Here is a 12,442-nt window from a genome sequence, read left to right as displayed (position 1 = left end):
CTTGACGTAGTCTATCCTTCAACGCACCTTTTCCCGCATTTCCTAACTTGAGATCTCCTTGCGAGCAGAGGCTGTGTCTGGGGAGGTCCTAGGACCTAACACGCCACCAGGCACAGCGGGTGCTTACTGCGCGGCTGTGTTGCAGATTTACAATCCTAGCTCCTTGCATGGAGCAGGAACGGCTAATTCCTGGCTGGTTTTGCAGAAGCAGTGGTGAGGGGCACTCCCGGCAATGGACGGAGGGAGAACGGGGTCACCACACTGGGTGCGACAGCGGGTAGGGACGTCACACGGTCCTACGAGCGTCCACCTTCCACCTCCCAGCCGATGCCGGTAAGTGGGGTGTTTCTTCAGACAGCTGCCCATGATGCTGACGAGCCCCCAGGAGTGGTAGGGGTGTGTTGGCACCAGAAGGGCCTCAGGCTTGCCCCGCAAGGCTGGGAGCCCCCTTCCCAAGGCAGAAGAGCTGGTGGTTTAGGGAGATGCAGAGAGGGAGGAGGAGAGGGGGAGGCTGCCGGGCTAGTCATGAGGACCCTGTGTCCCTAAGGGAGCAGCAGTCGAGGCCAGGCCGGGGGAGGGAAGGTGCGATGCACTGGTGACCTTGGCCTGGCTGGGGCGTGGGGTCGGGAGGGATTGACATGGATTCAGGGTCCGGCGGGGGAGGAGTGCTTTCCTGGGTGGGGATTATCATTTCCACAGATTGGGAAGCACACCCCACCCAACCTCCAAATCATACCTCTGCCCCCCAAGATACCCACGCCCAGAACCTGAGGGAAGAAACAGCGGATATACCAGGAATGAAGATGGAAAATATACGGTTTTAGGAATCAGAATGCCAGTGAACGAATTTGCAGTGAAAACTGTCCCAGGACACAAGTGTGGACCGAGTGGCCACAGTCACCTTCCTGACAGCACAGGACTCCCTCCCGGAAGGCATCCCCCCCTGCCACCCCCTTGCATTGTCTGGGAGGCACCAGCTCACGCCCACTGCAGGCCCCCCGCCTGACCCGTGGGGGAAGGGTCCCCTGGGACCTGGGCCCTGTGTGGGATGATGCAGGGTCTTGGGAGATGGCAAAGCAGTTCTGCTGCCATGTTCACGACCCACCTCCTGGCCCCATCTCCAGCGTGCCTTTCCAGCAAGGACCCCCAAACTCTTCCAGCGTCTCCCTTTTGGCTTTCGTGCTGGAGTCAGTTTTCTTGGGTGAAGATTCCCCAACTGACGGACGTGAAGTCTGTGAACTTTAAAATCATACTGACCTGCAGTTACGCGTTCACTCCAGGAGCAAAGGCCGCTCACCGGGCCCTGCTGTGTACACCCGCTGCCAATTCCGTGAAGCTCAGGCTCAGGACCCCGCCCCGGTGGTGCTGGGCATCCTTATTAGTTGTCATTTAGAAGATGAAAGGCCATTATAGGCCGCCTCTTTACAAACGGCTTAAAATCCACTTTGGTGTTGGAAGGAGCCTTAGCAGGCCCGTGACCTCTGTGCCCACTTGGGTCCTTGAGAGTGAGTGACCCTTCGGGAAGGCTGTTCACAGCTCCAGGCTTGGAGTTTCCATTTTTCCTCCTTCGGCCAATGGATGGGGTCACCAACCACAGAGTCCTCCATAGTCAGAGGAAGCCGGGCCAGGCCTGGCCGGCGCTGCGTTCCCTCCAGTGGGAGGCCTGAGAGGGGCACAGCTGTGCCTCCTTCTGGTCTTATTTGGGAGAAGCCCCAGCAGGTGAAGCTAAGCTATCAGGGGTGAACGCCCGCTTCCCTCGGGCCTCTTCTAATTCTCCCTCGGGGTGGGTGTCCGACCTCAGTGGACAGAGGAGGAGACTGAGGGTCAGAGAGGTTAGTGAACGAGCTTATACTACCTGGCTGATAAGCTCTTTCTGCTGCAGAGCTGGGCCCTGACCACCATGCCGTCCTCCCCGCCCGCTGAGCCCTTCAGGAGGAAGATGAGCTGCCCCCAGAGGAGGAGGGTCTAACAGGGAAGGCGGCTCCCTCAGTCCATGCGGCTAAGTGGGCGGGAGGAGCAACAGCAGGGCATCTGAGCTCCTGGGACTCAGACACTACAGTGCCAGCAAGACATGGACTCCCGGCTTCTTTTCTTTTCTGTGGATGGCGGGGAGGGAGTGGGATTTGGAAACAGCCCTGACTTGGATGTTGGACACGGATGTCCTCTTCCCATGTACGGGCATATTAACCCATTTCTTGGAGTTACTGTGAGAATGAAATGCCTTCAGAAGTGTACCCTGGGCTTCCCTGGTGGCGCAGTGGTTGAGAGTCCGCCTGCCGATGCAGGGGACACGGGTTCGTGCCCCGGTCCGGGAAGATCCCACATGCCGCGGAGCGGCTGGTCCCGTGAGCCATGGCCGCTGAGCCTGCACGTCCGGAGCCTGTGCTCCGCAACGGGAGAGGCCACAGCAGTGAGAGGCCCGCGTACCGCAAAAAAAAAAAAAAAAAAAAAAAAAAGTGTACCCTGATTTGCACATTGATTCGTCGTGTAACGGGCACTCAAAAGCACCTGGCAGCTGGTGGTACCACTGCTGGTGGTAACCTAGGACCTGGCTCAGAGAACACAGGTGTCTCCTCGAGGAACAGCGGGGTCTATCTGGAGCCTTTGGTCCTTGACCTTCCACCCCACTTCCTGCACCTACACTGCCCATCGGGTGGAAACGGCATTGTCACTCCTTAGGAAAGGGATCGCTCGGGTGCTGGGACAAGGGGGCCTCTCCTGTGGCGGGTGTGCGGGCTGTGACCGCGGGGTCTGTTTGGAGCCGGCGCTGTGTGCCTTCTTGCTTCCTCCCCTCTGCCAGCCCTTCCCTCCCTGGCCTTCAGTCTCACGTTCCTTGGAAAGAGCCGCTGCCTTCACGTCTGTTATTCATCGTCGTTGTTGCTGACCGGCCTTGATCTCTGAGCTCTCCTCTCCCTCACCCGCTGGAACCCGAATGTCCGCAGCCCCGCGATCTGGTTTGCTCAGCCTTCCCACGCTCACCTGTTGGTGTGACCTGAGCGAAGGGATCACGTACTGTGCAAAGTCACCTCGGCACCTTCTCCACTCCCTTCCCTTCCTGCTGCCGAGGCTTTCCGTTTCGGCCCATGAATTTTTTAAAAAAAAATTATGGGAGTGTCTCACGGTTCTCATTTTCTTACTGCAAAACTTTTTCTTAGTTCTGCCCGTCTTCCAGCTGCATTTTCCATTTCCTTTGCTCCTGGCACCTTCCAATTTCCATTGGAGGTGAACAAAGAAGACAGAGAATCTGAACAGAGGTGGCTAGAGGCTGGAGATGGGCGTGGGCGGGTGAGGCATGTGCAGCTGAACAGGAGAGAAAGAAAGAGGAAACTGGGCTTTGGGGAAAATGACAAGTAACGTAAAACCAGATTGGCCTGTGTGGACATGAGCCCCAGGGGGATTATCCAAATAATTTATATGGCCAGGGAGAGACACCCAGAGAATTCGTCGGGTCAGTGGCAGGGCGGGGAGGGGCCCTTGGAACCCGATTGAGAACGTGCTGGAGGGGCGAAGAAGCGGGGGTCAGGGCCTGGTCAGCACAGAGGCCCGGCTGCAACAGGGCGCAGAGGCCTTGAATGTGAAAACGACCGGGATGGGGGGATGTTGGGGTCAGCTCAGGTTCAACCGCCAGGTGGGAGCTCCCAGGAGAGCACGGGGAGTGTGCCTCTCTCCTGGGGACCATACCCCTGAGGTCCTTCCCTCTCGGTCCTCTCCTTCTCCAGGCGGGTTCAGCCTCACAGTCACTGTGATGGCCTCACCCCACACGAGCGACCGGAGCTGGGCGATGACCATCAGCCTGGGGCCAACACGGCGATCGTGGGGACAGAGGCGCCACCCTCAGTGCTGCCCTACTGGGGAGCGGGCCCGTGCCGCAGCCCGCCCTTGTCGCCCCATTTGGGAGGCCCCCGCCTAGAACAAATCCCCCCAGAAGGAGGCAGAGACGCAAGAGGGAGGATTCCGAGCCAGATGTGCCTGGACGTGTCCGCACACGGTTGACGCAGTGACGGGACGTGGGCTCTAGAATCAGCAGGAGCTGGGCCTGAACTGGACGCCCCCTGCCACCCCTCCACTGTCCCTCCCGCTGCCCCACCTGCAGCCTCCACTCCTCCTTACATAGAATGAGGATGGGGACTTCCCTGGTGTCCAGTGGTAAAGCATCTGCCTTCCAATGCAGGGGACGCGGGTTCAATCCCTGGTCAGGGAACTAAGATCCCACATGCCTTGGGGCAACCAAGCCCACTCGCCTCAACTACTGAACCCGAGCGCCTCAACTAGAGAGCCTGTGTGCCACAAACTACAGAGCCCACATGCCCTGGAGCCTGCCCACCTCAACTAGAGAAGAGAAAACCCACACGCCACCACTAGAGAGAAGCTCACGCGCCACAATGAAAGATCCCACGTGCCACAACTAAGACCCGACGCAGCCAAAAATAAATTAAATAAATAAATAAATAATAAAATAAATCTTTAAAAAAAAAAGAGAAGAATGAGGATGCTCATACCCTCCATAGCAGCATCTGTCTGTGCCGTGCTGTTGTTCATCCAACTGGGGCTCTTTTGAAAGGGGGTGTTTGCATGTCTGTCTGTCCAGCATACCTTCCCCCTTCTAGAAACAGCGCCACGATTTCCCCTGGACCAACACGTCCCTGGGCATGTGATCTTGGTAGGGATCTTGGTCAGGGTGCTGGGTGTTCTGCCGACGAGGGGCAGGGTGACTCCAGGCTCAGCCACCAGTCCTCTTCCCCTGGGTCTCTGAATTAGTTTGTCAAACGTATCTTAACCATACACGTACAAAAGTCCAAAGTAACCTTCTAAGTTTTTCACATTTTTTGAAAAAAATGTTATAGAGATACTGTAACAGAGAAGGACCCTATGGGGCTTCCCGGGACAGACCTCTCGCCTAGATCCTCTGTTATACCTCCTCTCTGAAGTACCCAGATAATAGTATCTCATGCATATTTCCTGAGTTTTTCAGGTGCTAAAAACCACCACTAAATGAGGAAGAAATTAACTAACTGATGATCCTGAGCACATAGCCCGGGGACCTCCCAGAGCCATCAACCAATCAGAAAATTGCGCACAAGCTGATCACATCCCCTGGGACGCCCCTCCCCGACCTGGCCTTTAAACAAGCTGTGCTGAAACTCTTCAGGGAGTTTGGGGTTTTTTGAGGGGCACGAGCCACCTGTCTCCTTGCCTGGCCCTGCAATAAACCTTTCTCTGCTCCAAACTCCGACATTTCAGTACCGTCTGGCTCACTGTCTGTCGGGCACATGAACTTGCATTCGGTAACAATGTCCGTAAGACCCTTGACTACACATAAAAATTATATAGGAAGAGTAAAGATTCGATAGGAACTCATCTACATCCAAATCTGTTTTTCTCAAAATGACTAGTATACTCACACAACTATTAGCCAACCAATTAAAAGTTCAGGAACTATTATTGTTTATTCAATCTTTTAAAGTTGCTGCGTAAAATTAAAAAAAAAATTAATACAAACCGTATTAAACCTGAAAGGACAATTTTAGTTGCTCCTTGGGAATTTGGGCTTGGAACAGACCAACAAAGGCAGAAAAAAAGTTGGCACGCTAAGTAAATAAATGCATAAACCTCTGCTCCCCAGATCCCTGAGCTGGCCTGGTCCCTGTGCTTTTAAAGATGTGTTTAGGGGCTTCCCTGGTGGCCCAGTGGTAAAGAGTCCACCTTACAATGCAGGGGGCGTGGGTTTGATCCCTGGTCAGGGAACTAAGATCCCACGTTGAGGGGCAACTAAGCCCACGCGCCACAACTACTGAGCTCACGAGTCTCAGCTACAGCCCACATGCTGCAAACCACAGAGCCCAAATGCCCTGGAGCCTGCGTGCCACAACTACAGAGAGAAAAAACCGCATGCCACAACTAGAGAGAAGCCTGCATGCCGAACGATCCCGCATGCCACAACTTAGACCCGACGCAGCCAAAAATAAATAAATAAATAATAAATCTTAAAAAAAAATAAAGATCTGGTTAACATCTGGTTAATATCCAACTTTTCCTTCTCTTCTTTGAGGTAATCTTGTCCCTCCAAGAAGATGCTTTGGTTTGCATCGGCCAGAGTTGGGGTTCCTGTCCACTTGCCTTTGGCAAGCCCTACATGAAAAGCAACCCTGAGGAATACTGTGAGAGCCACTCCAGGCACGTAGGCTGTGCTCAGGAAACATGGGCTCCTTCTCACCTGTGAGATGAGGAAAGAGACCCCTGGAAACTCTGAGCCATGGTGTGCATGAAGCACCTCACAGGGCCTGGCACAGGGAAAAAGGGCTCTCCGTGCCCTGCTGCAGCCAGTGGTCCATCAGAGTCGGGGTGGGTCAGGCTGGGCCTCAGTTGCTGTCCAGTCCCTCTGCCTGACTCGTTTATACCTTTAACTTTACATTCATTATTCACCCACCAGTTTACCAAGCACCTGCGGTGTCCAGTAGGAGTGATCCTACCCTCGTGGAGTTTACATCCTCACTGGGACAATGGGTTAGTGAACAAGATGACTAGGCATATGGGAGGAAGCGGACCGAGGGCTTTCCTGGAGAGGATCTGGGTCTGGGGGCTGTGTCTGGCATCCCCAGGTTCTGTGGTTCCTTAGGACAACTCCCAGGACTCAGCGTATAGTCATATGCACGGCTAAGACTTATCACAGCGAAAGGATGCAAGCAACATCAGCAGAGGGAGAGGTAGTGTCTGGAGGAGACCAGGTTTCCAGAGTCCTCTCTGGTGGTGTCACAAGCGACGCCCTGAAACCCAGCAACGAGCTGTGACAACAATTGTGGAGTGCAGCCCACCAGGGTTGCCCATAGGAGACTCGGTGCCCAAGGTTCTCAGCGGGGGCTGGTCACGTAGGCACCCTCCGCCCGTTGCAAATTCCCAACTCTCAGAGGCAGAACAGAAAAAGTTGAAAAAACACCGGATGGAATCCGGCAGCCAGTCCCCACAAGTAAAATAGAAGTGGAAGGAAACTTCCCAAACCTGTAGAGTATCCACCCAGCACTGGTGAGGGTTCCCACCAGTGAGGCTTTAATTAGATGGTGCGTGTACAGCCCTTGGCAGGACGCTGGGACCCGCCTCCCTGCCCACCTGCCCTGCAGCCCTCCACCACTGGCAACACGCCCAGCCAGTCTCCTGCTCCCAACTTTCCCCTCCACTCCTCCTCCCGTAGCAGCTGGACATCAGCCAGGTCACTGCCCCGTCTCACTCTGGGCGAGGACCAGCGAGGTTCCCGGGCTCCGGACGCCTGGCCACCACCCTTCCTCCGTTCCTTCCAGGCCTCCTCACCTCAGAGACTCTCTCCTCTACCTGACTCTGCTTTTCCCCTCTGAGTGCAACGTTCGTTTTATTAGCTCACTGTTTCTGCCTTCCAGCCCCTGGAATGTGACCCCCCCCAGGGAGGCCCTCACCGTTCAGAGTTTTGTCCCCAGTGACGTGTGACGTAGCTGGTCGGCATCACCAGCTTTAAGGTGAACATCATCCTGCCCGTCCCCACCGCCAGCCTCGGCCGTTCTCCGTGCCTCGTCCGCTTCTCTGCTGACCCTGTGACCCACTCTCCGGAGTGACACGGGCAAAGGGCCCCGACCCCAGCTCAGGCTCACCTGACCCCTCGGTGGAGTCGTCGAATTCCACCTGGAAGAGGTAGCCGGTGTTCCAGACGTAGAGGCAGGCCGCCGAGTCGTAGGAGACCCTGAGGGGCTTCAGCCGGGGGTCGTAGACGCTGTCCTTCCAGCGGATGTTGATGGGGGACTGCCGGGCCCCCCCTGACACCGAGGCCGGGCCCTTCCAGAAGGCATGCACTGGGGGCAGAGAGAGGGAAGAGGAGACCCTGATGGTGCGTGGGCGCCGTTGCAGCCTCAGAGGGGGCGACAGAAACCTGCAAACGCGGTCCCAGAGGAGCCAGCACGGGGGAAGCTGGCCCAACGCGAAGCCTGGGGCCACCAGCCCCTCGGCCTCTTAACACCGCCCCCGGTGGGCGGGGCCCTCGCGCCACCTCCTCCGCGGACCACGCCCAGGAACCGATTCCTTCCCGCCTGGAATGCAGCTCGCTTTGGCCTTGCGCTGCGCCGAGCTGGTTCTGATCTGTGGTCATTGTCACAGCGTGGTCACAGGGAGTTATACCTGGGGGTCCAGCCCAGCCCCGGGGAGGCAGGCGGTGGAGGACTGTGGACTGGGGGGCTGCTACAGGTCTCAGAGAGCAGGAAACCAAAGTCCCAGGATCCACAGCAGACCCTGCCTGGAAGGGTCTGGAATAGAAGCCTTGTCACTCCCAACCCCTGCTCTTTCAGTTACCCAGCACTCAAGGTGGGGTGCGCGGACCAGCAGCCCCCCTGGGGGCTTGCTAGAAATGCAGAACCTCAGGCCCCACCCAGACTCCTTGCAAGTTTCAAACCATAGAGAAGGGTCTGCACTCATGTAGAAAGACCCGCGCACCCCGATTCCCAGAGGCGGCTGCCTCTGGCTGGTGTACAGCACAGCCTTCTGGCGCTTTCCTCCAAGCTCACAGAAACATACACAGAGTTTTCAAAAAAAAGCAAAAGTACTGCTCAGTACAAAGTGGGTCTTCAGCTCGGTTTTCTTCACTTAACTGTGGACGTCTTCACAACTGTCCCCTCCTTTATACTCCGTGACCATGAAGAGCATCAGGCCACATGGACCGGAGTCCTGGTCCCACCACTCTGTGGCTCTGTGCCCCTCGGCAAGTTTCTTAACCTCTCTGAGCCTCAGTTTCATCACCCGTAAAAGGCGGATCACAATGGTACTTATCATACAGCACTGGTGGGAGCATGAAACAAGAGGCTTAGAACAGCGGAAAGACGGGAATTTTGGCATCAGCCTCAGGTGTGGACCGACGGATTAATTGGGAAGGGCTAAGAGTGTTTGCCGAGAGCCCAGTGTGTGCCAGGCTTTGTGCTCACGTCGTTTCATCTTCAGGTGGCCCTGTGTGGCATTTCATCACCCCATTTTACAGACGAGGAGACTGAGGTTTGGGGAGGTGAAGCAACCCACCAGCTCTCACCTCTGACAAAAGTCACCAGTGCACACACCCCCGGAGACTGACTCCGAAGCCCAGGCTCTTCCAACCACCGAAACCTGGAAAGTGTGGAATACTGACGTCAGAGGTGAACTTAGTTGTCCATGCAGTGCCTGTATCTGACAGAGGAAGAATCTGAGGCCCAGAGAGAGGGAGGGATGAGTCCAAGGGCACAGAGCACCAAGGACACCGCCACCGGGACGAGGCTGACACAGGGCAGTCTCTGGACGGAGCTGGCTGCCGACCTAGTTACCACGTTTGCTGAGATGTTCTCTGCTGGTGTTTGGAGCCCTAGTGATTGGCAGCATGGCTTGTTCCGTGGGGGCTGTAATAACAGCTCGTCCTGGGGGGGCCCTTGCTACCTGCCTTGCTCCGAGCATCTCGCCTTCCTGATGGCCCTGTGAATGTGAGGTTAAGGACTGGCCCACGTCTCCCATGGGAAAGACAATGTGGAAATCTGAAGCCAAGCTGTCTGGCTCCGGACCATCTCCCATTTTGAAATACACCATAAAATGAGACAAACAGCAAATTGCATCTGGAGGCTCTACTTACAAGCATCATTCCTCTTTCTCTGTACACAGGGACCCTGAGAGCACCATCGCTCCAGCCTCAGTGGGTGACTGCAGAGGGTCCCCCACATCTGCTTGGCCAGGACGGAGAGACCCGAGGATTTTGGATGACTCCTGCCTGACCCCAGGAGCCTGAGCATCTGCTTCTGTTCCCTGGGGACCCAACAGCCAGCGGGAGGTTTTCCTCGCTAACTGCCCTCACTTCAATCTAGACAACCGGGCAGGGGGGTGGACACACCTCTTTCGTAAAAACTCATCCAAAGCCCCGATGGTTAAATTTCAACCCGGCTTCTTGGATGACACGGGGCTTGGCTTAGGGATGGGTGCACTGGGACAAGGGCCCTCGCTGTGGCCAGTCCCTCGGGTCACTGTGCTTTGACCCGGTAAACAGCGGAGTGAGGGTACCAGGGAGCGAGGGGAGCTTGCGGAGAGCTTGCTGCCAGGCCAGGGAGCAGACAGGAGCAAATAGACCAGAGCAAAGTCCCTGATCTTGGGCGTGACCCTGGCTCAGGGCTGCGCAGCCCTCCAGCCTTGGGGCACTCAAGACCAGGCACGGAGCCACACTGTGTGTACCTACAGGGGAGCAAGTGGCCCTTCTGCGCAGGGCTCCTGGGAAGCAGCCCGTCACCTCTCCACAAAACAGACACCATCTGATAGGAATTCGTTCTGCCCAAAGTAGCGGGTCCTGGTTGGCCCGGGACACTCCTAGGCTTTGCCTCCTGCCTCAGCACAAATATGAATGTGCCCGTTTCATGCGCAAAATATCCACATTTGGACAATAAGTTAGATGGTCACCTTAGCTACACAGCTTGTAATATTTGCAGATGTCAGATAACAAAACACCTGCTTTGGACTGTACAGCACTTTATTCCCCCAGAGACTTTCCACCTGTGAAATGGAGACATCAGTGTTCGGATGGAAAGGTGTGTAAATTTGGGGGCGGGGAGGTTGAAAGTATAAGCATCAAGGGAGTAGGGATAGCGTCATTGATCCTGGAATCCTGGATTCTTAGATCTGGAAACCCCACAGGACAGGGGTCCTGAACACTGAGTCTACTTGTGGGCTCTCGAGGGCACGAGAATCCCACTGATCAGACGCACAGTTTGGTCTGCAGCTTCCATCCAACTCTCTGATGGGCCTGTGAGTTTGACTGCCTGGGTTGCAAGCCACAAAAACCAACTCTGGAATATATACGCTTTTCTTCCCATGGAGTCATTTTAGAAATGTACCAGCCCTTGGGTGGCTTCATTCATTCATTCATTCTTTCATTCATTGACTTTTGCCTCGGTTTCCTCATCTGTAAAGTGGGGAAATACTAGCACGTGCTCTGTTGTGTTGTCATGTTCATTATCAGTTGTAATGAACTGATGCAAAGAAAGCGCTTAGGTGGTATCACTTCCATTACCCCCTGCCAAGCGCGCCAAGTTGCAGGTGCTGGCTGAGCCCTGAAGGAGCAGGTCTTGGCATCACAAATCCATGAGCTGACACCCCGAGGACTCCCTTCGCTCTTAGGGGGGTGTCCTCAGCACTGTCGGCTGGCTGCCCTTCTGCCTTCAGCTTCCCTACTTTACGTAGACAACCTCACTGGCTGTCTCTGTGGGTCTGGGGTCTCCCTACTCCCTGCAGCCACCTGGCAGGGCCCTGCTTCACTTAGAAAGTACCACCAACCCAGCTCGTCCCAGACATCCTCACGGCTGGCTCAGACATCAATTCAATTGCTGTTACAGTAGGAGCTGAACTCTCTGCCATTTAAAAAACATATAAAAGCCGTATACATGTGTGTTATGGAAAACATTTCAAGGGCTTCAAAAGTGAAAAGTCTATCTTTCCTAGAGTGAACTGCTGATAGCGGTTTCTTGTAGAAAATATACATATATATGGTCACCAATGATGGTCATGAATAATTTTCTCCATCAGTGTATATAGCTTTTTTTTTTTAACACAGTATTTCATTAAAAGATATACCATAATTTATCAAATCACTCCCCCTACAGATGGACTTTTTTTTGTCTTATAAATAACACTGCACTGAACATCTCTGAATGGAATTCCTAGGTTTGATATCTGTGGGTCAAAGGAGAAATGCTCTGACACTGCCGATCCATGCGATGCTGCTCACCCAAGAGATTGTGCTAAGTCCTGCTCTCACCCACTCACCTTATATTGTGAGACAAAGAGCCTCATTTTATCCAACTCAACATCTTCTAATTTTTGACTATCTCCTTTTGCCCATAAAACACTCAGTAATTAGTGAGCTTCATATGACCTGCAATTCTCTTCGGGGATTGCAAGTTCCTCGTGTGGATTTGTGATGGTGAGTTTTGTGTCAACTTGGCTGAGCCGTGGTGCCCAGATACTGGGTCAAACGTTATTCTGGATGCTTCAGGATAGGTGTTTGTTTTTGGATGTGATTAACACGGAAATCAGTGGACTTTGAGTAAAGTAGATTACCTGCCGTAATGGGTGGTCCTCATCCAATCAGTTGAAAGCTTTAACAGAACAAAGACTGATTCTCCCTGGAAAAGCAGGCATTCTGCCTTTGGGCCCCGAACCACTTTCCTGGGCCTCCAGCTCGCTGACCCACCCCATCAGGTTTTGGACTTGCTAGGCCTCCCCAATCACATCCGTCAAAGGGCAGGAAGAAAAGACTGGAATTTCTATTTTGATTTCCTCTCTCACCTTTTATAATTTCTATTTTTCATATGTTTCATAGAGTACACAGTACATTAGTATCTGATACACAGATCTAATTCATACATAAATACACATGCATCGGAGGGGCAAACTCAAAATCTTTTTGCTGAGATGAGTGTGTGATCAAAAA

The 12,442-nt window shown here is 54.3% G+C and overlaps 1 protein-coding gene across 3 annotated transcripts in view; it reads right to left on the bottom strand.

Annotated features, from left to right (window-relative positions):
• CA5A (carbonic anhydrase 5A) overlaps positions 1 to 9,759 on the bottom strand; it is a 29,018-nt gene extending 19,259 nt beyond the window's left edge. For all 3 annotated transcript variants that reach the window (XM_081216131.1, XM_081216132.1, XM_081216133.1), the window contains exons 1-2: positions 9,602 to 9,759; positions 7,617 to 7,814 (exon numbers count right to left, since the gene is read on the bottom strand). In XM_081216131.1, the coding sequence (XP_081072257.1) occupies positions 7,617 to 7,814; positions 9,602 to 9,758 (355 nt within the window). In that variant the 5' untranslated portion in view covers position 9,759. The remainder of the gene's footprint in view (positions 1 to 7,616; positions 7,815 to 9,601) is intronic.
• Positions 9,760 to 12,442: the final 2,683 nt, after the last annotated feature.

This window comes from Mesoplodon bidens, assembly GCF_964165515.1.
Source record: "Mesoplodon bidens genome assembly, chromosome: 18".
NCBI classification, from domain to species: Eukaryota; Metazoa; Chordata; class Mammalia; order Artiodactyla; family Ziphiidae; genus Mesoplodon; species Mesoplodon bidens.
This window is presented reverse-complemented; position numbering and strand designations above follow the sequence as displayed.